Here is a 27,937-nt window from a genome sequence, read left to right on the forward strand (position 1 = left end):
CATATGAATTTGCTCGCCAAGATCGTGCATGCTCGCAGTGAAAAGCATGAATTTTTCTTTCTGGTACGCGTATATTTTTTAAAAATAGCACGCGCTGTCAGTTTTACAAGAGAACTGTTGCCGATAAGTTGCATTGAATACAAAATTTAAAGTTTTCTTTCACATGTTTTCGAAATAATTGGAATTTTTTAAGAAAAAACTGCGTTAAATAATTAACTGTAAAGTTCTAATGGTGTGAAAAACCTGTGAAAATAATTGCAAAAAAAATTTTTAATGCAGGAATTATGAAATAAAGCAGAATATGTGTTAATAAGTGATATACGTAGTATATGTACATACATACACTTGTATATAAATTTTGTGTATTGGTATATTTAATGTGCTCTTGAATTATAAATATATTATGTATGCATAAAGAAGTAAAATAAGTTGAAGTGATTGTGAAACCGCAAATTGGCAAAAACTCTGAAAATTTGGTCTAAATACATACATACATACGTACATGTGGATGTGTTTTCGCAAATCAACATACCTCAACGTGCATATATTGGTTAGTGTTGTTGTTTTTTAAAGTGATTTACGAATACAATCAGTCAGGGTAAATCCTGATCTCTCTAAACAAGATAAATATTTAAATATATTGAAATAAAAAATAAAAATAAAATATATAAAAATTGAAACGCAGTTGAAGATACATTAAAGGATAGAACGCACACGGCAAAGTTCGCAATTACTCGAAACATAAATAATTGTGTGGTAACCCATTACCGAGGGCAAATACACAGGCCATTCTGTCGGTCTTTTGTCTCGAAAGACGAAAATTCTTGTCTTGGCCGTCGAACAGGCAGAACGTTTTGCAGTAGGAAGACGTCCGCACTAACAAACGGTACATTTTAAGCGCCGGTCGCAACCGCATACCCCGAAAGAGCTATACATACACTCATACACAGTAGTAACAAAGCCTTCACCCACCAGAGATAGAATACTTCTGACGAGCACATAAGATCTCCCTCGAACGAGATGGATGAACAAAGAGAAGAGCCCACCCAGCAACAACAACAACAGGAACATAGCGGTACTACAACATTCGTCAATCAATCTTCAACAACGACGGCACAAGCTCAGCCACACGACGAAGACGCTTGGTGGTGGGAAGTGGAGAATGGTGATTTGATTTTAGACCTCGTGCCAAATATTGACGCGACGTCGAATAGTGAAAGTGAAAATATCAACAACAACAGCAACAACACCAATGAATTGTCATCAGACTTTGTCTCGTTGTTGAAGAGCGGCGAAACCGCTAACGTGACATTGTTGGCGAACAATACAAATGCCAGTGATGGCAGTGCTGATAATGCGATTGCCGAAAGTATTGATGTAGCTGCAAGCCTTAACAAGCAGTTGGCCGAGAAAACGCAGTCTGACACTGTAGAGGTAGAAAATAACGACGCAACTTATCGTTTACCCGACTCACATGACCCAGTCGCACCCAGCCAAGCAGGTGCACGCGAGCAAACTCTCGAAGAATTCAAAGAGGAATTGCGCATTAAGCGTTTAGCTCGTCAGACGGCTGTGCAAGACTTACGCGATGAGATTGCCACATTGCGCCGACAATTGGCTGAGGAGCAGGAGCTAACACGTCGTTTACGTCGGAATAATGCTGTCGAGCTGTCCAGCACTGAAGTGGAAGTGTCGATGGTCGATGAAGAGGGTGCTATTGGTGGCGCCACTAGCGCTGAACCCGATTCCGATGATGAGGATCCACAAAGTCGCGGACGTCATGCCAATATTGAGTTAGCAAACGCACAGCTGGCACTCCAAATGGCTAATGCGGAGAATCTGTCATTGCGCACCGAAATGGGTGTGGTACAAAAACAAGTCGGCACATTGAAGGAAGTTATTGCCTGTTGCAAGCAGATGCTGAATGTGAAGGAGGAGCAGTGTGTACAGGTGAGTGTACAGTTTGCGCAATTAAATGTATTCTTTACGCAGCTGGGGTTGTATAATTCCTTACCTGTAACTTATTGCGTATTGAATGTTGAAACAATGTGTGTGCTGAACTCTTCATTTTCGTTGAGTTTTGTTAAAAACATGTAGAATATGTGAACTCGGCTCTTTTTTCTTTGCCCAGATAACGCTCGGATATCGAGGCGTTAAACCGATGTTGTGGATAAAGTTTTTAGATTTTTAATTTGGTACTGCCGCGCATAGCATTGAGGTGAATAAGGAACCATTCGGCATAAATTCGTCAGGATATGTCAACATTTATTTGGAATGAATTTAAGTTAACCTTTTGCACTTAGAAAAGAATTTATCTCATATTTATAAACAGATCGTAGAGAAATCTCGAAGAAAATTTGTCGGCAGAAATTGGCTATTTGTATATCAAATCATGTAACCATCCGTTTCTTTGGTTTCAACGGTGCTACGTAGAAATAGTGTCAGGTAGAATTTAATAAATATAATCGCTTTTTGGTTGCCTCTTATGTTTTGTGCTGATTCCCAACTAGAAAATGGGATCTTAACTTTGGGAATTACTTTACATTATTTTATTTTGTTGCGACTCGCTCGTGTTCAATTTTCCAAGTAAGTTTAACAATACTTCTTTTTGTGAATGTGGGTGGTAAATCATCTTTGTTATTGTCTTAACTTGTTAATTCTTCTTTTTTACAGGATCAGCTAAAGAATGCCAAAATAACAGCCACTAAGATGCATCTAAGGTCCCTAAGTGATCGATGCTTTTTCTGTGGAGCTTTGTACATTGGAACTAAATTTAAATAATTTTTCTATTGTCCAAACATATATTTAAATTTAAGTCAATATATGTATGTACATCTGTGAAACTAATATAGAAAACTTACACTACTTCAACTTTTGTAAAGACAGAAAATTGACCAATCGATGGAACTTTTTGTCGATCAAAATATTGATCTCAATGAATTGGAAATTTTTGTGTTTTTAAAAATCCATTCTTAAAACTATTGTTATATGATTTTATGCATATTTCTTTCTCAAAAATCGTTTATATATTGTTATAAATATTTCGTATGTTTATTGGTATTTAAAATATTTTTTAAATAAAATATTTATAATAAATGCACATTTTAAGTGCGTAGATGAAGTGATGATTGACATTTTTTGTGGACAATTTTTCGATAAGTATATACGAACCTATCATTGACATCACTTAAGAAATGTATAATATTTTATATATTTTTATTTATAAAATATTGTCAGTAGGTTCTTCTATAGCAGTCTTGGATTTGCTAATTACACATTAGGCGAATTAGTACCCATGTGTACTGAAGTAGTAAGTGGTTACGGGTGTACCAATTAAAGAGTATTTATGTATATACTCTATTGTTCTAAATTCGACTAGATACACAACTGGCGCTTTCAAGTGTCATTTTGTTCTATCAAAACGTAATGTTGCGCGGAAAGGTGCCGAATCGAAAATGGTTGATATTAGCGTAAAGTAAACAAATAATTGCTGATTAAGAAAATATCACTCATACGCCATGTAACACATGTATCTTTATAATTTACTGTGTACGTTTTAAAAACAAAAAAATGTGCAATATTACTCACGCTTAATAGTTCACTCATCACCTGCACAAAATAAATGTTTTTCTAATAAATTGCATGAGACTTGGACAATGACCTTGTCATTGAATTACCAAGTGGCATACATTTTGTCCCCAAGCATCTGTGGCATTACGTTCACACTTCTTCATTTTACAAATATAATTGCTTTAACGCTACGTCATCTTGTTTCTAGTATTTGAAATTATTTTCTCTTAAGACAAAAACATGCTTCAGGCAATATAAAACTGCTACATTAGCTACTTTGTTCTGATTTCTTTGAGTAAAATAATTTTAGGTGATTCAATATTAATTTTTTTTAACAACAAATAAATAAAATTTGAGACAGTTGTTACAAGTATGGTGAAAGCATTTATAGTAACGTTTCTCTTGCATCAGTTTTGATATTGAAAATCAGTTCTTGGGTTCTCTAATGAACGGTCTTCGATTCGCCACTTCTTCTGGTGAGCTCTAATCTCTTGTTAAATAATTTTCCCGTGAATGCAACAAAAAAGTTATACAATTTATTTAAGTTACAAGAAATATAACTCATAGAAGTGGTATAAATGCGCAACGTTCCATATCTTCAATTTCATTACATGAGTGTGGATGATTCATATCATTTGTGGCTCGAAACGTCAATTCAAAATTATTATATCAACATACGATAACAGAGATCAGCAGCGACATTTAATTTAAGATAAAAATTTGGCTATAGTTATAACAGTTGCGTTTTTGTAAATGCCCGAGTTACTTCAATCTAGTGTAAATATAAGATTTGGAAAATTTAGCAAATCGTACCCACAAAATAATTAATTTATAATTTTATATACATAATACAAGAGTTAATGGAAATAATTTTTGTTTGCATTTTCAGCTTAAAACTAAATTAGATGAAATCGAAACGGCTTTCGGAGAACGTGAATTGAAAATCATGTCGAGCAATTTGAGACAAGAATACGAACGGCAACTGGGCAATATACGACAACTGCGTCAATTGTACGAGGAACGGCAGCGCATCGCTTTGGCAGAGCAAGAGAATTTGCAGCGTTTAATTTCGATAAAAAGAGACGAATTGGCGGCGGAACAGCAAAAGTGAGTTGAAAAGAAAAATATGAAATAATGAAATTAATTGGCATAACATATATAAAACGTGTATATTTAAAAAGAAAAAAGTCAGTGACGAAATCTTGCAATGACTTTTATTTACATATCATTCTTATATTTTTATATTTTAAACAGTTAATGCGACTTTTTGTATATACATACACAGTATATATTTTTGATGATGATGTATGTTTTATATTCTGATTTGAATACTCACAACATTTTAATTGAAATACACGAGTTTAAATTGTAAATAATTTATATTTTACACTTTACACTTAGTTGAATTTCATTAGAATATTTTTGTGTGTTATGTCTATGATTCACCTAAATATCGGTTGAGTGTACATTTATTTATGAAACTTATGTACTTGTATATGCCATTTCTTAATTTCAAATTAACTGTGGCTGCTGGAATACTAATAATTACCTACAGGCATAAAGGGTAAGTCACGAAGACTTTAGTTTCTTTAATTATTCTAAACAGAAAGTTAGTTAAAAAAAAATTACTATATGTATTCCAATATTAATTGTTTTGGTCCCAGTACGATATCAAACGTGATAAACGAAGCGAATTGTTAAGTTTTCACTTTAATTGTAAACAAAGCATGCCTTATTATGATTATGAAAGGCAGTCCAAAAAATAAGTAGATCAAGTTCCTATAAACTTGATTCCCATCAATCTGCGTATGTTTTTTAGCGGCGAGGTTGTAGGAAAATGAAACTGTCCTAATAACTACTTACCCGTTTGATGAATTCTTAGATAGAAAGGGAGCGATGGTGTTATGCATAGCTTTGAGGTTTAGTATGGCTGCTAATTTGAATTTTGAAATCAAAATCGTATGTAAAAGTATTAATGCTATAGACTTTGAATCATTTCGGGTAAGCGATCCATCAGCAATATATTCGTTAGAAAGTATTAAAGCTTTAACAATTGCAGATCACATCTTTTATCGCTCCACAAAATTTTGTAAGCACCATTTATAGTTGGTTTTGAACATCATTAGGATGCACCACCTCCTGAAAGGACTCCAATGTGAATAAAATAAAGCTCTTGGTCGATGCAAATCGCCGAATTACAACTCGAGAGATTGCTGAAATATCAAATTTGTCAAACATGACCGTTGATAAGCACATAAAAGGATTAATTTCGAAAGTTGAAATATGGATTACTCATGAACGAAATTTGCTTCGTTTGCTCCGATTTGCTTATCCAACGTCAAAAAAATTATTATATGAAGCGCATTATTACTGGCGTCGAACAGTGGGTTATTAAATCTGAAATATATTCTGATTATCTGAACAAATTCAATGATGCATACTTGTATGAACAAGAGAGGCTAGAATTGATCAAAGGTGTAGTGTTCCACCAGGATAATGTGACCTCAAACAAGATGGGATGAGAATCTTCACATGAAATCACTTGGATCAGTTCTTTTGCCTACAAGGGACAAAAGATGCATGAGTATGGAATCGATCACTTGACCGACCAATGGAAAAATAGTATTGGACTTAAACGCATATAATATAATTTCACAAAATCTTTCACACAATAAAAAAGCGACCGACCCAATATATCACAACCCATTTAAGTTTTTTTATAATACGAGTTCCAATTTATTTGAAGTAGACTTAGAAACCATTTACAATAGGCTCATGAATTGTATGTCTTTATAAAAAAACTGAATTAATACTAAAAGCACAATAATTTTTCTTTTCATGAATACTTTAAGTGAAATAGAACAACCAGTATATTGTACATAGTATGTACATGTATGTATTTATCTATGTTTATGTCAGTTCAAATAGAACTACCTATGTTTTCGATTTATATAATAATTAATAAAATGTACAATACTTAAAAAACTTTGGTAGAAGCTTAAGCTGAAACTAATTTGTACCATTTTGTATTAATTAATAATACTTGTTTGCTTTTTTCGCGTGATAGGCACGTTTTCGCAATTACAAAATAACTAACAAAAGGCCACTAACAAACAAACCACAAGCACTTGAACAAAATCCACATTTTGTGTTAAAAATCTGTATTTAATTCTATTTGAAGTCGAAAGCAGCGCATTCACGTAAAATGACGTTAAATAATGTTTGTGTATGCGCATGTATTTGTATAAATAGGCTTACAGAACTAAAACAGTCGAAAAATGCTAACAGCTCAGATGAATTTATAGAAGAATTTAAATTTATAATTTAATTATTGAGGATTGGTAAGGTTCATACAGAAAATTAGAATAACGTAAGGAAACATAAAGACAAAAACATTATATTATACCCTGTTTAGGTATAAAAGAGGAGTAAGTGGTTTAAATAAAAAAAAATAAGAAACTTGTTTGCCGTCGAAGACCATACTTTTCGTTGCTATAATTTCCGATATATGAATATGGAGCTAAAAAATGTTTTCGGAACTGTTATCCGCTTGGTTTATCTGACTTCACAATTGTGTATCATACAAATCCAATAAAATATAACATTAGTTATTCAAGAGTGTTCATATATCGTTAGAAAGTGTAGAAGTTTATATTCCCGTTTACTAAACTATGAGATATATGGTCGCTGATTGCAAAAATTATATAATTATGATACCACCGCGATAAATATACCCCGTCATTAATTTTCGCAAAATAAAAATCCATAAAATTGAAGAAGGAATTCATAACTTTGTAGGTAAGGGCCAACTTCAATCTCGTATAAGACTCTCACTTCGAACAACTGATTAATTTAATTTAGTGAATACTCGTTTCGGTGACTTATATTGTTGTAGGATATACTCCTTTGGAGTTCGGAATTATAGAAAAGGGAGAAACTACGGCCTATTTCTAACTAATATATTTTCCTGTAGTATGCCCTAATTTATAAAAAGGGTGCTTAGATTCATACTAAGCTATTCAAGTTGATCTTTTAGTCTCCTAAAATATTTTATATTTCAAATATACTAAAAATATTAAAAGCCGTGTTTTATTTGACCATCACAAGCCAATAGCTAAATCAGGGACAAATAAAATGCTCTTAGCTTATTTCATATATTTGCTTAAAAACCAATTGTGTTGACAATGCGGACAAAAACAATCAGCTGATATACAATTCAGTTTGAAATTTTAAAATTTTAAACGGAATACTAATATACTATACAAATAAATTTATTTTATTTATTTGAGGTTTAGAATAGAAAAAACTGAAAACAAGTGTTTATCTTTCTCTTAATTTTAACTCAATACTCATCCATTAAAACTGTAATTTTGGCTTGTTTACATTTTCATCTGTCAAAATGAAGTTCCTCGCTATTGCCAACTACTTTTTTTTTTAAATGCCTATCTATTGTGAACGCGAAAAAGTGATGAACTGGCAATGCCTCTAGTTCAGTATACAAGCTATAATAGCTTATGACAAGCCAAGATAATAGCGGGATTTTATAACCAGTCTCTAGTCTCTATTTGAGACATTTTGAGGCAAAGTCTCAATTTAAAACTAGTTACTATTCACTAAACAGTCGCTAGCGTTAGTCTCAAAATATTGCCTTAAATTTGAGACCTGGTAGTTAGCATGTCACAAAACCAAAAAGAACTCTTGTCTGCCATTTTGAATGTACTGAATAGAGATCATCATAGATATTAATCGATTGCCGTTTTTATATTTTGCAAGAAACTCAAACACGAAAAGGTTAAAAATAAATCAATTTTACATAAATTTCGTAAATATTATGAACCAAAGTCAACACATATTATTATTTTTATTGATATTTATGTTTTTTGACTATATTATAGAAAATTTAATATTTGTTATCGACATATTTATTTTCATTCATGTGATTTTGTGACTGTCACTCACAGAATAGCAAAATCATCTCAAGTTTCAAAAATTGTCTCTAACTCAAAATCTCAAATTTAGAGACTTGAGACTGTCTCACGTTACAGAATCGCACGGTAAGTCTTCCATACAAAATAAGCCAATAGCTTGATTTGCTGGTCAAATAAAACACGCCTAATATAAATTAACCAAGTAATAGTACTTACATAACGTAGATTATTTACTATAATTTTATATACGTAATAATAAATATTCCAGTTAACCTTTAAAAAAATTAAAAATTGATTTGAGTTGTAAAATGAAATAATTTTATTAAAAACATTTCGATTTCGTAGAAACTCAAAACATTTTCAAATCTGGTTAAAAGGTATGTAATTTGGCTAACTCCATAAGGTTGAACAGGAGATTCAGGCCTAGGAGGAATGGCACCAACAAATTGAATTACTTTAAGTTCTTGAATTTATTTTGATTTTCGAAATTCATAAGTAAAATATGAGCATTTGATCTCCTAATTAAATACATAAATCGTACATTCATACACTAAACTAAGCACAGTGATATTTTTGTACGCATTAGCGTACGCGCCTATATACACACTAATATATTTTTATGAGCACGTGCTATTACAAAATGTTGTTGTTACCTCGAAAGGGAGAAGAAAAACTTTTCTTCTTTCATTTTTGCTTTCATATGTGAGAAAATTATGAAATGAAAACAGAAACAAAAGCAAAAATCTAAATACAACAGACTAACATAAACAAAGCCAAAAATTACAAAATTTTTTATTAGTTCCATGTGGGAGCGAAAAATATACTCGCAAATACGAGTAGAAAACAAAAAATGTGTTTACATATTGTATTTGCTGTGCAACAGCTTGACTGGCAGACTAGCTGACTTACATTTGCTGCAGCGAGTTATTTTTTTCTCGCTGTGTTTTAACTTTCAGAACGAATAGTGGGACGATTCTAATTAATAACACAAATTTTATTAAAAGATATTTTTATGAACTTTTTACTTACTGTGACATCAAACGAAGGGCTCAATGTATTTAAGTGTGTTAAGTTTAATTGATCAATCAAGACAATTTGAAATTTAATTTTCTGTGATTTTATTTATTTTGGTTACAATGTTTATCTAGAGATGTTTAAAAGCCGAGACAGTTAATGTATGCAGTACCCTAAACATATCCTACGATAACAAAAACATGTGTGTACTGGCAGAAAACCAAACAGTTTCTTTATTTTTTAATTTTTATAGTTTTGAACAATCCCTTTTTAGCAACGTGCAAACTTTTTTACGTCTGGATGAAATTTTGAATACAAGAAATATAATTTTCGACCCAATAAACCTAAGTTATGCCAGGTTTTATGAAGTGATTAAATCATTCAAGACCTTCAAAACTGTTATGTTATTCTGCATTTATCCATTGAGTCCATAAATACATTCGTGCGTAACTTGATTATTATTCCAATGTTCCAATATCTCGAACATACATACGTGGGAAAGCTACTGTTCTTGCAAGTCTGAAAGTCAACAGATTTTGACGGAATTTAATGCTAAAAATAGAAAAACCCTCGAAATTTGCAAGCAGGTACGAGGCAATAAATTTCTGTCATGACAATGCTCGGCCTCATGAGTTTTGTCTCATCCGCTTATAGCCCAGAAAGATGGGAAAATATTATAGCTTTACATAGGGGAAATACCTAGATAACACGAATATAATTATGGATTAATATAATTATTAATTTTTTATTTCTGTATAAAAATTGAGACAAATGTTTTATTTTTTGCTTCGCAGCTTATATCCTACGAAAACCCAAAAAAAGTATTACGGAAGAAGAATATTTGTATATAAATTTTTAATTAAAAAAAATCAAATATTATATTCACCACAATTTTCCACTGTTCGCTATGCCATCGCGGCGCTTAGTTGTCACACGTCAATAGGCAAAGTTTGGTGAGTCCCAAATTACAAGCACAGTATGGCAACACTAGTTCCGGCGTATGGAGCAGAGCGGAGCGTAGGCAAACTTTTTGCTTCGCAAATTTCTGCTCACAACATAAAAGTGCGGATGTTGCTCAACTTTATTCGTCAACATATGCGCTCATATGCTCCTTCGCCAAATTAAATATGCATGTGTGCAAATTTAAAAGAATATGCTTCTATTCATATCCAAGTTTGCTCGGCTGCATAGCCTACTAGGAAATTCACTGTGCACTTTAGCTTTGCGGTAACAGGCTATTTTGGTTATTTCCTTTTACTTTTTGTTGCTGTTTGCTATTTGTTTTATAAACATACTCGTATGTGAGCGCGTTGGTGTTTTAATATGCTTGCGGCAGCCTTTTACCCAGTGCCATTTGCTTGACATTATTATACAAACATAACAAAAAATTAGAAAAACTCATACATGTATGTATATCTGTAGCAGCTGAATATGCTTGGTTATGCAGCTTTTAATTGAAATTTATTTTGGAAAGTAGCGGTAATAATTAAAAAAAAAATTAAACAACTTTTTTCTCACATGAAATAATTGACATTTTTATAATTATAACGGGGTTTTCAATAAGAGCGCTGCAAATTCACATAAAACAACGTTATTCCAGTGAAAATACATTCGATGCCATTATGTATGGAACTCGTTTTCTTTTGCATGGCCACAACGGGCACGCCTGCAGAAGTCCACAAGCTGAATTGAATTTTCGACGGTTTTCAAGCATGCATCGGCCGTTGTTGCTACAATTTCACGTTCGATATTTGTAAAAAGTTCATCAATCGTCGCTGGCTTGTTGGCATCGACTATAGACTGGACGTAACCCCACAGGAACTAGTTCAACGGCGCCAAATCACACGACCGAGGCGGCCAACTTGGTTTTCAATAAATCGATTGTGACATTCGCTGTGTGACTTGTGGCGCTGTCCTGTTGGAACCACATATTGTTTACGATGATATCATCTAATTCGGGGAAAAAATATTCGGTTATCATTGAGATGTAGCGATTCTCATTTACAATAACGTGCCGGTGTTAATCATCACGGAAGAAGTATGGAACAATGACGCCGCCGACCTATAAATCGCACCAAACTGTAATTTTTTCGGAATGCAATGGTGACTCTTGGAGTACGTACGAATGTACTTTCACAGGAATAAATATTTTGGTTTTGTTAAAAAAAATCTTTTGTATCACTGTCATTGAAAAACCCGATCTTAAAGTTAAGGCCACTGACTCCAAACGTCGGTAGTAAATTTTAATCATTTCGGCTCGTTGTTGGATAGTCAATGGCGGATCCGGATTTTGGTGTTAAAACACCCCCTAAACTCAGAGAAAAATAATATTACGAAAGAAGCTTGGTTGCGAAAATATTCATATGCACCCTTGCGCACTATAACCTGCCCCTGCACACCATTTTACCTAGTACATGTTCAACTTTACAAGCTCCTCATTATCATGTGTATAATTATTTGTCAAGTTGCATAATTAACTCATTTTTTTCAACAGTATAATATGATTTTTCGCAATTCAACTATCCTTATACCCATTTTTGTGCAGAAGACAAAACGTGTCCTATATTAACTGAATTTTCGCGAGGGAACTGCTATAATAAAAATACGTTGAGTAATAAAACTTTCCGTAAAACATCCCCAAAAATTTCTCTGGATCCGCCACTGTGGAATATGGGTATATCTTTTCATGATGAACTGGCAAACCTTACTTTTGTTGCGTCCCTATTGAAAAACTCGTTATTTAGGTATAACTATTTAACTTGAGCTATCGCTTAACTAAACTAAAGAAAAAGTGAAAAATATTAAACTTTTCCATGAGTTTCGTTTTTATTCAATATACACATACCATATACTATATATATGTATATACTAGGGTCCTTATATGTGTCAAAAATTTTTTTTTGGAATTTTTGTCCGGGCACCATCTCAATTGCTTTTCTATGCTAAGAAATACTCTCAGTATTTTTATTTAATTTTTAAAATAATATTTAGAGGTCGCTACCAATGTTTTAATTTTAATTTAAAACAATAAAATCACTATATTAATCACTAACTTTTATTGATATAAAACATTTACATGCAAAATTTAAGTAAACAATACAAATAATAGTATGTTTTAATACTGAAATTGTGTAAAATCAGGATAGAAGTGTTGATTTTTTTGAATCAGGATATTTCTGTCTGTAGTCTTTTATCAACAAAAGCAAATACTGCTTTTGCTCTTCATCGTTTGTTATCAATTTATTATATTCCTCTATTAAGGCAACACCACGCTCAACAATATCATTCACTACTCGCATAGAATGGACGATTGCTTTTGCAGACTTAAAATCAGAATCATCTTTCCAAGTTTCAACGTCTTTACTCAAAAACTGTGATGAGATGCCCAGTATATGAAAAAATCGTAAAGAGTTGCTAGTCACAAAATATTCTATGCTTTTTTCACTGATGTGTTCGACATCAATGCTGTTTCTTTTTGGACAATTCGCTACACCTTTGATTTTTAGTGCATTTACCATCTTTTTCTTATCTTGAGCTGATAGTTCATCGTCGCAAAATGCAAAAGACACCAACTCTTCTGATAAGTACCATAAATGGCCCAGTATCTTTTTCATAGTAATTTTGGCTATTACTGGGTTTATATTTTTAAAGGAGTCAAGGTCTTTTAATAATTGTAAGTCGTTTCTTGGTGCTGAATATCCGATAGCAGCTTGAAACCAGTATTTTACATATATCATGATTGTAAAAATACATATATCTTTGCTTTTCCTTCTTTCTTTGAGAGCTTAAACTGATGTCGAAAAAGGAAAATTTTCAAGCAGTACATGGCTTTAGCCATCCACCTAGCGCGATGAAGGCCAGCAGGCCTCCTAAATGATACTCCTTTTTCAGGAACTCCTCCCAAGTAAATGATCGTAAGATTCAGCAACTCTTTATAGTCATCTCGAGGTTGATATATTTGGAGTTGGTTTTGTGCAAAAGAAATCCTGTCTTCAGCAATATTTTCTATGATCTTGAAGGACGTGGTATCATGAATTACTGTTTTATAATCATTTTGGTCAATTTTTTCCCAATTTTTTTTAAACCTTTTAAACAATAGAATATCAGGCCCACTAGATGGACCTAGAGCTTGATCAAAGGCAGCTTGTAACATAATTTCCCCTACATGGTGGCGACAGGCCAGCCAAAGCATATCTTTCTTCATTTTCTGTTCCAGAAGAACACAAGCTCCATTTATCAGACCGGTGTTTACAGCTGTAGTGTCAAAACATAAACATTTTATTTTATCACTTAAACTCCATGAAGTTATTGATTCGTAAACAGCTGATGCACAAGCTTTCCCTGTTCCACAATTCAATTTTGGAACCGCTAAAAGCTGATCTACTTCAAGTCCCGACACTAAAATTGGTAGACGATATACAATTTCGTGACCACTTATGTCTTCAATTAACTAGCCATTCCAATGAATCGTTAATGGCACATCAGGTTGAAACTCGTTTTTAAGAGATTGTGCAATCGCTTTTCGATTTTTTAAACGATTTCGACGTATTGAAGATCTATTAACATTAAACTCTGACGGGTGACATCCAGCACTTTTCAATGTAGATGCTATAACCACAGCAGCTTTTCTGTCACTTAATTTTGTGACATCAAGGCTAGCAGCTAAGTGGCTATTTATTACTTCTTTTCGAGCTCGTTTTTTTGGCGGTTGCACTTTTGAAGGTCCTAATGAAACTTCGAAATCAGATGCACTAGTTTCTTCGCTGGTAGTTGAGGAAGAAAGTACACATTTTTCTGTCAAAGCTGAAATACATCTGTTTTCTCTTTCACGTAACTTTTTGAGGCGTTCTTCTTTCTATTTCAGTTCCTCACTTTTTCTCAAACTTTTTTTGTCTATTGAACCTATTAAACCAGGGCGATCTTTCTGTCGTTGTGCTGATAAAAACTGCTTATCCTCTTCTACAGTCAAAATATTTAAAGCTTCAGAATGAGCAATATCAAACCAATCTTCTAATTTTTGTTGCCAATCTCGCTCTTTTTTCTCTATTGCTTTCGAACGTTTTTTCTTGTTCTCCTTATTTTTTTTAGATTCTTCCACTCTATGAAGTATTTTTTTATTTTACTGATAACATGTTTTTTCAATCTTGTTGGTATACTAGCTTTTTCCCATAAATTCATGACTTCACCAGCAGCCACAGTAGCAGAATCTCGATCGGTTCTATTTTCTTCACTTTTGTAGTAAAAAATAAACGTAACACCTCACCAATAGAAAGTAATTTCGATTGATTTAGATTTGGTATTGACTGATCGATTAACCAAACGTTGGTTTTATTTCTAGTTAATAAACTACCGCCACTACTTGTTGACGCCATAACAAGTTGAAACAGAACTTATGGTTTTGAAAAGGAAAAGCACGTGTGTTCTGTATATTTACTAAATTCGAACTGAGAGTACTGAAAAAGAAAGGTTAAAAGGTTTGAAAGTTTCAAATGAAATGCAATGTACAACCATGTAAAAATAATGGCGAAAAATTTAAAATGCGTTACAAAAAATTTGAAACTAATTACATAACTTCATAGTTATAATGTCTATAAAACTGCTTTTTTCTAAGTTCGACTTAAGGTAGCGACCTCTAAAACAATTCAAAAAATAAATTTTAAAAATTCTTATTTCTTATTTTAGGGTAGAGAATCATATTACGGGGTGCCCGGTTAAGTTTTAAAAAGTCGAAAAATAAGGACCACCCTAATATATACACATATATATACTGTTGCTGTGTGCTTTCAAAATTTAAGTGCTTCCAAAAATCGGTTTTACATATATATTTCTTGTTTGCTATTTCGATCTCTTACTCTATCTCTTATTTTAACATAAAATGTGTATAAGTTCTCTAGTGTGATTGTACTCTTTTTTTCCTTTTAAATTTCATTTCAAATTAAACTCCCTTGAATTTCTTTATTTCTAAAGCAAAGCTCACAATACACTCGAAGCATATTTATGAGTTCTTCGAGATCTTCTGCATACCAAACGCGATGCTGGAAAAAGCAATATGCAAGCGCCGCAAAAAGATCTAATGTTGCTGTGACCTATAAAGGTGGTCTCTTGATTGATGCTGTACTCAAAAACAGCTCAAATTGTAAATAATCGTATTAAAGAAAAATATCTTTATTATTGAGTACCCGTTATTATTTTTTGAAAACTTTATAGTATCAAATATTTCGTAAATACATTGTGACAAGCTAGTTCCTGGAAATTGTAAATAATATGAAAAATATTCATCAGTATTTATTTTGTCACCTTCAAAGTAATCATTCCCAACAGATGTATAATAATACACTTATGTCAACGATTTTTCGGGGCTATTCGAGCAAGAACACGCTTCATAACCAAAATATCCACGAAACCATTCTAACGTACTCGCGAGAGATGTCCAGCTCTCTTGCCACCTCTCTAACACTTGCCTTATGATTTTCAAGACATGGTTTATATATTTTTTAATATTTCCATCAGTTGAAAAGGTCGTTCAGAAAGAGGCATGTCGTCAACTATTTTTCGACTGTCTTTGAAGGCTTTATACCGTAAGCTTGTTTTTTTTTTAAAAAACCAAATCACCGTAAGCCTTTTCAACACTCACAACGATTCTGTACAAGCAATTTGGTTAGAAATACAATATTTGAGATAAATTCTTTCTTCGATATTTTAATGTTAAAAACGCATCGTAGTACTGAGGTGTACCGACTTAAGCAGCAAAGCTACCAACTTAACAAAAATCATTTTTTTTGAAGTATCATTTACCCAGAGAAATTAATTAATATTATTATAATAAATATAGTAGTATTTACACAGTTTAATTTTTTCAAATCGACCTTCTAATATCAAATCCGACTAAATTGAAAAAACGCATTATATTATATAGTAGTAAATCGTCGACGTACGGGTGACATACTTTATGTAGTCAGTTCGTGTATTGAATACAAAAATTTTACAAAACAAAACGATGTGTGCCAAGTTTTGGGAATCTTTTGAGAACTTCTTCTGCAATGTGTCATGATGCGAGTGATGTAACGCCAGGCCGATCTTGATGCCTGTTCATCCTCAGCCACGTTATCATGCGGCGAAGTGTCGAAAAGTGCGTTCACAGCTCGCATTCTCCACAGAAAGTGTGCAGAATATGCGAAGAAAACTATGAATTATGGGGTATAGGTCTACATCGCAGTTCTTCAACGTTTCCATTGTAGTAGTCGGTAACTTGTTGTCTTTTGACTTTTGTTCTCACGCAGAAATTTTCGTGCTTTGTGTGCCGCAGATTCTTAGTTTTTCTTTGTCAATTTTCACTTCTGTCACCATTTTTTTCGTGTCTGGATAAGTGTTATAAGTACCTTATCTATCATATTTAGTGCTTTTGGGAGATCAAGCGATTCTTTCTGAAGAATCACGCTGAGTGAATGAGTTAAAGATAGAATATCACATAGGCAAAAAATCCCAATTATACTACTACTACTACTACAAATTAAAAGGTGAATCGGTAAATTTTTTTTCTGTAAGTTGGTAGTACTGTTAGTAACATCTATGTTAAATTTTACGTCAAAATATTCATTAGTATTTGAGATACGCGTCGTTTTGTGAGGCTCTCAAAGTGAATTTTTAGATTTTACTATGTCTGAATTTATTAAACAAAGAAGTGCCATAATGCACCATCTCATACTGCATTAGTTATTCGTGACCATTTCGCTACATTTTCAACTTATATAGTACCACAACCACCGCATTTACCTTCGTGAAAATTCTGGCTATTCAGCAAATTCACACAAACACTCCGAGGACACGTTTTTGACTCAATTGAGGATATAAAAGCTGAATCTAAGAAAGCTCAAAATTGTCAAAACGCTCGATGCACAACACTTTTAGGGGTGTATAACGTAATGCCGACAATCAAAATCTCGAAATTTAGAATCCCGGCAGTCAATATGCCGACAAATCAAAATACCGACAAATCACAACACCGACAAATCATAAAAAGGTGGCGTTGTTCGTTCGAGGCCCTGCGGCCTTTGGCCTCCGGCCGCGAACACGCTCAAGATCATAACCCTTAGTCAGTAGAATTCTCTTTCTGTGCATGAATAGTGTCTTTGAGGTATTCTATAGGGTGATTTTTTAAGAGCTTGATAACTATTTTTTAAAAAAAAACGCATAAAATTTGCAAAATCTCATCGGTTCTTTATTTGAAACGTTAGATTGGTTCATGACATTTACTTTTTGAAGATAATTTCATTTAAATGTTGACCGCGGCTGCGTCTTAGGTGGTCCATTCGGAAAGTCCAATTTTTGGGCAACTTTTTCGAGCATTTCGGCCGGAATAGCCCGAATTTCTTCGGAAATGTTGTCTTCCAAAGCTGGAATAGTTGCTGGCTTATTTCTGTAGACTTTAGACTTGACGTAGCCCCACAAAAAATAGTCTAAAGGCGTTAAATCGCATGATCTTGGTGGCCAACTTACGGGTCCATTTCTTGAGATGAATGTTGTCCGAAGTTTTCCCTCAAAATGGCCATAGAATCGCGAGCTGTGTGGCATGTAGCGCCATCTTGTTGAAACCACATGTCAACCAAGTTCAGTTCTTCCATTTTTGGCAACAAAAAGTTTGTTAGCATCGAACGATAGCGATCGCCATTCACCGTAACGTTGCGTCCAACAGCATCTTTGAAAAAATACGGTCCATGATTCCACCAGCGTACAAACCACACCAAACAGTGCATTTTTCGGGATGCATGGGCAGTTCTTGAACGGCTTCTGGTTGCTCTTCACCCCAAATGCGGCAATTTTGCTTATTTACGTAGCCATTCAACCAGAAATGAGCCTCATCGCTGAACAAAATAAAGCGCGAAACACATTTCGAACCGAACACTGATTTTGGTAATAAAATTCAATGATTTGCAAGCGTTGCTCGTTAGTAAGTCTATTCATGATGAAATGTCAAAGCATACTGAGCATCTTTCTCTTTGACACCATGTCTGAAATCCCACGTGATCTGTCAAATACTAATGCATGAAAATCCTAACCTCAAAAAAATCACCCGTTAATAATATTATTGGTTGAGATTATTAGAAAAAAACCGTTAGACGGAGGTTTTCCTGATACCAGCAAGACCCGATACTGAGAGAGGCTTTCTTAGAGGTGTTTATAATCCGATTTTTTAGAGTACCAATCGAAAAAAAAACAATCGGTTTTTCACCCACCCCTAATATACATATGAATTATTGTACTCCTTCATTAGCTATAACAAAATAATATTCAAATGATTATTACATGATATTTGAACACATGCTTATAATTTGAAATATAATTTTATTATTTATAAATTGTTTTGGTTTTTAAAATAAGAAACTACCGCACTGATTTTCGGCTAAATCAGTTCAGCCGTTCTTGAGTGATAAATAGTGTAACTAACATGACTTTCTCTTATACAAGTATGTATGTATATATTAATTTATAATTACTTTTAACTTAAACTGCCTTTTGAAGTAAATGTGCCATCTCTACCTCTACTTTGAATAAATATTTTTTTTATTTTAGATATTCTTAAGTAGATACAAATGAAGATAACATTATCCACTTTGCTTGCAGCAGAGCTTACCATTACTAATTTCAGTTAAATGAATTTTAACTATTGCGAATTGAATGTATAAGTAGTCGAAGTATATATTTAACTAATATCTTATAATTGTACTACAAATAAAATATATCAGAAATGATTTTATTTGCGTTTCAATAAAATAATTATCAAATCTATATTAAATGCCACTTACACGCTGTGTGGCACAATCGGAGTGCCTCAGCAGCAACTTCTTCTTTCCTTTGGTAGTGTTTTTGGCGTGGTGGGTCCCGAACCCAGCGGCCAACCGTGGGGTGAGAAATACACACAACGAATAGCATAAATATGGCCATAATATGGAGAAATGTTTTATCAAAGCCATATACGATTATATACTTAGAGAAGGAGTTTTCGACTACATGTGGAATATGTGTGTGAGTGCACACATAATCTGTCATTTACACTTCTCTTTTCAATTGTCGTTTAAGTAAAATGTTTACATTTGGCAAATTGTTCCCATTTAATTGCAAGAAAAATGCAAACATTCACGAATTCCTCCTCACACAATGCAACTTGTAAAAATATTCCATGAGCTTATATGAGTTTGAACAGAATTTCTGAAGAAATTTGGTTTTTTTCTCTCTATTTGCAGAACGAAAAACTTCGAAGAGCATAATCAAACATTGATGAAGGAAATTGAAAGCGCAAATATAGAATTGGCAACATTGCGCGAAGAATGCAACGAACACAAGTTCGAGAAGAAAGCACTCAAAGAGGAAATGGGCACAGTCAATACGGTGCGTAGAAGAATTTCTTGTATATGTATGTGTGTGCGTAGGTATACGTTTAGCTGCTTTTGTATGTAACTATGCGCGAATATGGTAAACGTTCGTAAGCGGATTTCAAGTCAATTGTAAACTTGGAAATTGTTTGCTTTGTGTCTTCACTCACACAATTACAATGTGCATCGTCATGTGAGTGTGTTTAAATATCCCATGTGTATGTATACACACAAATGTGGTATGTGAGTGTGCTTATGTTTTCATTGGTATAAAGTTTTGGTAAACCGGAATGACAGGAAGCGTTGATGCATTCCTGCATTTCCAGCAGAATATTTCCAAGTGTCGAAATTTCACTTGAAAGTCATTGAGTTGATTGAATTTGCTTAAAATCATATTTGGATAGAGGGTGCGTAAGTGTTTGAACAATTAAAATGTAATAAATTCTAATTTTATTTCTTTGACAATTTATCAGAAATTAAGAAAGGAAGTAATTCTAGAAAATAATGAAAAAAATCGTCAGTACCAAAAACGTTTTCTAAAATGAAAACTGTTTTTGAATATAGTTATCTCAATAAATTTGCCCGAATTCTCGCCTTTGATCCTTAGATCAATAATGCGTTTTAATCCCATCACCCCAACACTAGTTCTAAGCTTCACTTGAGACAGTTATCAAGATGGTAAATTCTTACTTATTCTTGCTGCGAATTTTTGAGTTGAAGGAACAGAAAATAGTCAGAAGGAAACAAAATTTTGTGTTCGCTAGCAAACGATTCTTCTGACACCTGTAAATTAGCCTATATTAGGTTTTGTGGAAGATTTCCGATCATGAGATCACATTTAGAGATTTAATCATTATGCAAAGAAATTCCTAAGGACAGAAAAAATCTTCATATATTAAAGAAATGTTTTGATCAAATCAGGTAAGAAGAAGAATCAGAGGAAGAGTGCTTCAACTTTGGCTTAGACAAGGTGTAACACTTCAAAGGGAAGTGCTGAGATAGTTCTATCTCGCCTTCTTTCGGACAATCTAGACAATGGGTTTCACCAAAACTTTTAAGTTTAAGGCATGGGCATCAACCTGATGATAACTCGAGATAAGATTTATAAACTTTGCAGAACGCAGGCAGCTCATCAGACTTCTTACCATTTACACCGGGGCAAAACTAAATCCAATCTTGCAGTTACTCAAAATTCGCAGAGATCGCGTGAGAACGAATATCTGTTCAATAGAAAGCCACAAGAAAACAAATGTACTCAGTCGACTAATATCGAGGGAGGAAGGTATATGATCCTCAACTTTATAGTTGTCAGCCACATTTAGATCAAGAACCCATTTGAGCTTTAACAACAAATGGATGTTACTTTTACAGAAAGTGCTTTCGCGAAGAATTCAAACGTTTTAGTACAAGTATAGTACGTTGAGTGTCAAACTTAAATGATTACTGAAAACACTGTATATCTCAGATCGAATTTGACCAGAAAGGGACAGAGTTATCTGACGACTTGAAAAATATTCAAAGTTATTGAGGTTTTAGTCTTTAAAATATAGCGAGACAAGATTATTAATTAAGAAAAAGTGTGCCGAATCTTTGGCAAAATTATACTCTGAACAGGGTACATTAGGTTGCAACGAAGTTTGTAACATTCAGAGGGAAACTCCGGAGACCCTATAAGGTATGGGTATTTCAAATGATCAGCGAGGCGAGCTGAGTTGATTTGACCATATATGTATGTCTGGCTATCCGTCCTATACAGACGTGAACTAATCCCTTGTAATTAAGATATCTATCTGGATTTTTCTTATGTCGTATTCTCTCCAAGAAGCGGCTCGTCTGTATACCAGAATGACCTATACTGAACAACACGTTTGGATATAGCTGCCATACTTATAGAGAAATCCTTTGTATTTATCAAGATATCTTGACTGAATTTACATAGATTATAATAATTATTGTCAAAAGCAACGATAGAATTCCGGATCAAGTAGTTTAGCTTTCCTTGTTAAGTAACCTTAAATCGATTTAAAGGCTGTTATATAAAAGTGATTGGATGTAAACCGTTGACCAGTTATGTTTTCAGATTTAGTTTTACATATATATGTATATACTTGCTATGAGAAATGTACCTGGGTGTTATAAGTAGCTTCGTTGCAGCTTGTTCATTTCAATATTTTATTTTTTTATTAGTTGGTATCGGTTTTTAATAAAAAAATGGTAATTCAGAGTCAAAGATAGAACCTTAATTCTAGACTCTTGTGAAAAATTAAACTTACACCTTAGTAGATGTAGTCGGTTCCACTTTTATCATAGTAAGTTTTGCAAAACTGATCCTATTCCAAGTTCATATCTTACTTTGTTTCAATTAAGACCAGTGTCTCCAGTTTGCCAAGATCACAACGCATTTCATATCCGTTTTAATGCTTTTAAACTCATTTTATACTTCGTACCAAATAAATGGTGCCAACCTGTATTTCGTAGCAATCTATTGGCAATGATGAAGTGAAAATATTTTTCCTTAATTACAAAAGGCCTGCACATATTCCCACAACCAGCATGATAGCAGGAGCAGTGCACATACTATTCGATTAAAATTGCACACACACACACTTACGGTTGTCTTATGTTGCTTGTACTATTTGCTGTTGCAACCAATTAATCACACTTTTCTACATTTGCAGCTCTTTAGCCAGATGGTGATGGGCTTCAATGGCGAGAATAACTTGAATATTGATCGACTGACGATGATGTTAGAGGAGAACCGCGGCTTGCTCAACGACATGGCAACCAAGGAAGCAAATTGCACCGATGGCGCAACGTTGCCGAAATTATTATTCGAATTAGTTGAAGAGGCGGGAATGACTGGCAAGTCCGTTGAGGACAATCGTAGCCCAACGCCTACGTCGATTGTTAACACCAGCGCTGACGAGGAAGAATACAAACTGCATAGAGATACACCCGACCATGGTGCACGCCATAGCTATGAAAGTGAAGAAATGGCGTCCGCTGTTACCGCGGAACTGGACGCTGCAGCGGCAGCCGACCACAACAATACCAACTGCAAGACTGAAAAAGCTGCCACTGCTGTTGCCACAGCCACTGCCACTGCAGGCGCTTGCTGCGGTAGAAAACATCATCGTAAAAGTGCCGGCAACCGGATGAAATTACCAGCAGCCACTGCCGCAACAGACAGCACTGCAGCGGCAACTGCTGCATTGAAAACCCATGAACCAGAAGTTATGAGTAAAGTTGCAACGACACAAGAAATTATTGGTAACTTGCCGAAAGTTTGGAAAGTGCTAATGGAGCTCTTAAGTCACCACAAAATCGAGCGGGTGCAATTTGAGGAGCATGGCGCCAGCGAGGATTGCTACAAATCCGTTGAGACGGCCAATGGACCAAAGGCGGAACTGAGCGTCAGCAAGACATATATTAAGTTAAAGGTGAGTGTAATGCGCGTGCCACACTTTGGCTGCATAACGAACGTCTTGTGTTGGACTGTGAATTCTTGAGTTTGGGCATGACGCGTCAGTCAAGCTTGTTAGCAGCCACTTCCGCTTAGTAAATGCTGTGGCGCAACGCTGTGAAGCTATGTAAAGTGGCCGTTGCACTTAACGACGTGTTGCGCTCAACTTTGAACATTTTTCACTTAAACAGTTTTATGGACCCCCTTCAAAGTTGCACTTTTCAGGTTGATTATTTTTGTCAGGCTTGAGTAAATTCAAATGCTCTCTTTTCATTACATGAAGACTTTCGTCCATTTTGCGCATGCTGTGATAGCACATAAATGAATTAACGATAACATGCGGTTGAATACTCAAAAGGCACTTTATAAAAGTTGATGAAGTTGTTAAGTAGACGTTTGGTACTTTTAATAGATCACTTAATGTTTAAATGCAGCCAAGAGCAGGTCGTAAATTTTATGAAATGACATGTGACAATAAACCGTGAGTTAGTCAAACACGCTGAGCGGGAGTTTTCTTTGACGTGAGCTCGATAATAAGATATAATATATATACTTAGAATAAAGTTAGATTAAAATATTAATAATACATTTATATTTCTTACTAATATCGACAAACTGCTTTTCTAATGTAGGTTAAATTACTTATTTTAATTTACCTAAATAATTTTACGAAATATAGATATCTCCTATAATATAGGTTATAGGAATTTTAAGTGAATTCCCGACATCCATATTTTTTGAAGTAATTTAATTATCCTCATGAACTTTCAAACGTCGTCCAGGAAATTCCTACATTGGTCTACTTTTGATTATTTGAACGTTCGAAAAGAGCAGTTTATGATCAAACTGAGTGGTGATAAGTATACCAATTTTCAATTCCCCCACCTAATTGTACTATATGACCATGGCGTTATCCGTTTGAAAATTATCGTCTTCTTAGAATTGGAGAATATAATCCAAATATGTATTATACTAAACGAAACCAGAACATTTGTCAAATTAGTACGAGGGAAAGGTAAAAAAAATATAATATTTAATTTGAGTATCGAGCAAATTTTGATTAAATATATTAGGTATATGGGGTTTTGGTAAGGTGTAAATAAAATTAATCTATTTTTGGTACTAAACAAAATTTCTTAAATATGGACTGATATGTGTGTAGCGCTAATAAAAAATGACTAATTTTATATGAGATTTGCCACAAATTTCGCGCAGTTTCGATATTCAATTTATTTTGATACCTTTGCTGGATTTTGAGTTATCTACTGTTAACCGATATTTAACTTGATATTTAAGTGACCAACTTTTTAATATCGATTTTTTATACTTTTTACTTGCCAACGATAGGATCTCATATTGGAGAAAAAATCCTTGGTCAAAGAAACGAATCGCCTGAAAACCTTAAATTGCCATCTTGAATATCGATTGAACGAGCAGGAGAAGCGCTTAAGTGCCGTTAGTTTGGAGTTGACAAAAACTTGGCATTTAGTTGGCAAAATGCAGCGTCAACATCGTCAGCTGCACACACAAGAGCAAATATTGCGGTATCAATTGCAGCAAAAGCGGCGCTTACTCACCGAACTGAAAGACGAGTTGGAGTATTGTCGGCGCAAATGGGCGGCCGCACGTGCCAAAAACGATGAGAGTCAAGAGCAGTGGAATGATTTACGACGCGAATTTGCATTGCGAAAACTAGAGCATGCCAGCAATTCAGCCGAAAGCGGCTACAGTGACTCAGGTCAGGCTTCGGATGAGGAAATAGTAGTCGCTGCGCCTACAAATTTAACCTCTGACGTTGAGACGACAACTTCAAATGGTGCAGGTGGAGGCGGTGGCTGTGTTGGTGGAGTTGGAGGAGCGGCTGCAGCATGTAGGCGTAAACGTTTGAAGGAAATGTTCGAACATTCGCGCAAGATAAAGCGCATGCAAAGCACTTCGCCCGGACGTGCAGGTGATGGTAGTGCTGAGATAGTGTTACGTTGGAATAGTGCGCCACCAACCTGTGGTTGGCGTGACAGCAGTGAAGCCAATCATGGCGTGGCCGACGTGTACTGCGATGAAGATAATAATGCTAGCGGAGGTGATAGTGAGTTTGCCGGTGCAGTCGATTTGACAGGTGTAACCGCAGCCAGTCGCGGCGCTATACCAAAGAATATTGTTGTACGCAATAGACACCAGAGCAGAAGAGATGCTGTGGAAAGGGAGGCAACTGACGTTGTTGACGTGGGTGGCTCGCGAGGAGAACGAGCCGAACGTATACAAAGACTGGAGGAACAGTGTAAAACGTTGATCAAGCGAGTACTTGAGACATCTGATAATCGTGAGCGGTTAGAAGTGCAGCTGCGTAGTTTTCAGGATGAGATCGCACCGGTGCAATATGCAGTGCCACTGAATGATTTCTTTAAAAAGAAACGTATTGAACGCATGACTCGCGCAAGTTCTGTCCCTGTTACTGGTACTCTTACACCGAGAGAAGAAGAATATACGCGTAAGCGCTCAGAACGATTAGGGCGTTTGGAGGAAGAGAGCCGCCAGCTGTTGTCACGCATTAAACGTACATCCGATCGGGGCCATTATCTGCGTTGTTCTTTGGATCGTTTGCGACGTGGACCCAGTCGAGAGGGAAGTTTCGAAAGTAATACGGAGGAAGAATCTAGCAAAACTGAAGAAAAACCATCGTCTTCTAAGCTGAAAATGTTGCAAGAAGACAAACAAATCGATGATGCGAAAACTACGGTCCAAGACAAGAATGAAATGGAAGAGCCCGAACCACAGATAAATCTGAACCCCTTGACAGAGAATGAAGAAGCGTACACGGCCCGACGGTCGGCGCGTCTACAGCGTTTGGAGAATGAGAGCAAAGAACTATTAAATAGACTTTCGCGCAACAATGAACGCGGTCAGCAATTAGGCAATAAGTTAGATGCATTGCATGAACATCACTTCGATGTGCATACGAAGGTGGTGGAGGAAGCTCCAGAAAATATATCATTACCACCTGCACTTCCGAAGGTTAGCATTGAGCAACGTTTAGGAAATATCGAACAAATATCATCCAATCGTATGGAACGTCTACGCATTCTTGAGGAAGAGGGCAAAGAGTTGCTTGATCGATTAGCTGGCACATCGGCGCGTGGTACGGAGATGATCAATCGCATAGCTGCGCGTGAGCAAAATCGCCAAGCAACTGCAATGGAAACGGCTGATAGCGAAATACCAGTTAACCCCACCACAGATAAAGTGTCTGATCCTGAAGATGAGTTTGCGGCGGGTATGGAGGCATCAGCGGTAGCATCCGTTTTGCCAACGTTCAATAATGTCGCATGTTCTAGTATTGTGTCGGAGGAGTTGACGGATCGCGTTACAGTTATTACAACACCCAGTCAAATTGCTGCGAAACAGGGCGCTATTCCAAAGCAACCGCGTACGAAACCTGCTGGCTTGGTTCTGAATGCTGAAATACGCGCCAAGGCTGCGAACAATAAAGAGCAGAAACAGAAGCAAAACAATCAGACAGATGGTGAAAGTTTGGAGGATATGGTAAGGCGTCTTCAGCAAACGCCATATCCGGAAGAACAAAGCGTTGTGAATGAAAGCGTCGATAAACTAGAAAAAGAAGAAAACGATATGAGCGACAACAAAGAAGTTGGAACTGAAAAAGAAAATCCCAACTAATGTGGAACCACGGATTAAAATTTAGAATTAAGTAAATAATCGTATATTTCGATCTTTATGAACTATTACTCTATATATAATTTGTACTTGATAATTGTATTGAAAGACTTCCTCTTCGTGTTCATATATATGTTTATATATTTTTCTTAACAAAGAGATTAATTTTTATGCATCTAAATATACCAGTGTATTTTGTGAATGGTTAATTTCATACTGATGACTCGTTAATATATATAGAATTTTATCTTTCTTAGTCAATGTCATTGTAAACTTTTGGAATGGCTGCGAGGCGCGAGTAACAAATGCGAGACCATTTAGTCACGTCTAAATCAAGGAATGCTGATGTTACTTTTCGACATGGGACTAGTAAAGTCCATAACGTTGGCGCTCCATTTTGGATAACGGTTCAATATATAGAACAAATTACTATTAACAACTCTATGACATTGAAGATTTTATTTAGCACAGTACAAATTATCCAATTTAGGTCAAATGTGTACCTCGGCCCTATTGGCTTCTGGTGAGACAATATCGATGTATGTGGCCAAGCGTTGTCCTGATGCAAATAATTTATACGGTAGTACCCTAAGCCAACCAATTCTGGGCTTCTCTCAGATGGTCTGGTTGTTGACAGTAATGGCCCGAATTAAGGGGTCAATAGGGTAATCTAGCCTGTTTTTTTGACATTTTTTTCATAGAAATTTTTATTCTACAATAGAATTTTTTTCACATATCATGAGGTATATCGTGGAGTGTATAAACAAATTTTTTCGGAATTTTTTGATGACATCTGTCGGAGAAATGGCTGGGTGAATGAGATGCGTTTTTTCACTGGCGGACACGATTTCTCATGTTTGGATCATCTGAAACACAAAAACACAATTTATTCTTAAAAAGTACGTGAATGGTTATCGTCC

At 35.0% G+C, this 27,937-nt stretch overlaps 1 protein-coding gene across 1 annotated transcript; it reads left to right on the forward strand.

The window, feature by feature from the left end:
- On the forward strand, positions 1-27,226 carry LOC105223572 (uncharacterized). The gene is made up of 5 exons (XM_011201318.4): positions 1-1,950; positions 4,460-4,677; positions 19,754-19,898; positions 22,561-23,322; positions 24,693-27,226. The coding sequence occupies exons 1-5, from the start codon at positions 1,021-1,023 to the stop codon at positions 27,018-27,020; spliced, it is 4,383 nt and encodes a 1,460-aa protein (XP_011199620.2). The 5' UTR covers positions 1-1,020; the 3' UTR covers positions 27,021-27,226.
- The last annotated feature ends 711 nt before the right edge of the window (positions 27,227-27,937 follow it).

Source organism: Bactrocera dorsalis, chromosome 1, assembly GCF_023373825.1.
Source record: "Bactrocera dorsalis isolate Fly_Bdor chromosome 1, ASM2337382v1, whole genome shotgun sequence".
Lineage (NCBI taxonomy): Eukaryota > Metazoa > Arthropoda > Insecta > Diptera > Tephritidae > Bactrocera > Bactrocera dorsalis.

Excerpts from the sequence above, each read along its gene's own strand:
- LOC105223572 (XM_011201318.4), top strand. The coding sequence starts at position 1,021 with ATGGATGAACAAAGAGAAGAGCCCACCCAGCAACAACAACAACAGGAA. Across the intron at positions 1,951-4,459 it reads AGGAGGAGCAGTGTGTACAG|CTTAAAACTAAATTAGATGA; the intron begins GTGAGTGTACAG and ends TTGCATTTTCAG. Across the intron at positions 4,678-19,753 it reads TTGGCGGCGGAACAGCAAAA|AACGAAAAACTTCGAAGAGC; the intron begins GTGAGTTGAAAA and ends CTCTATTTGCAG.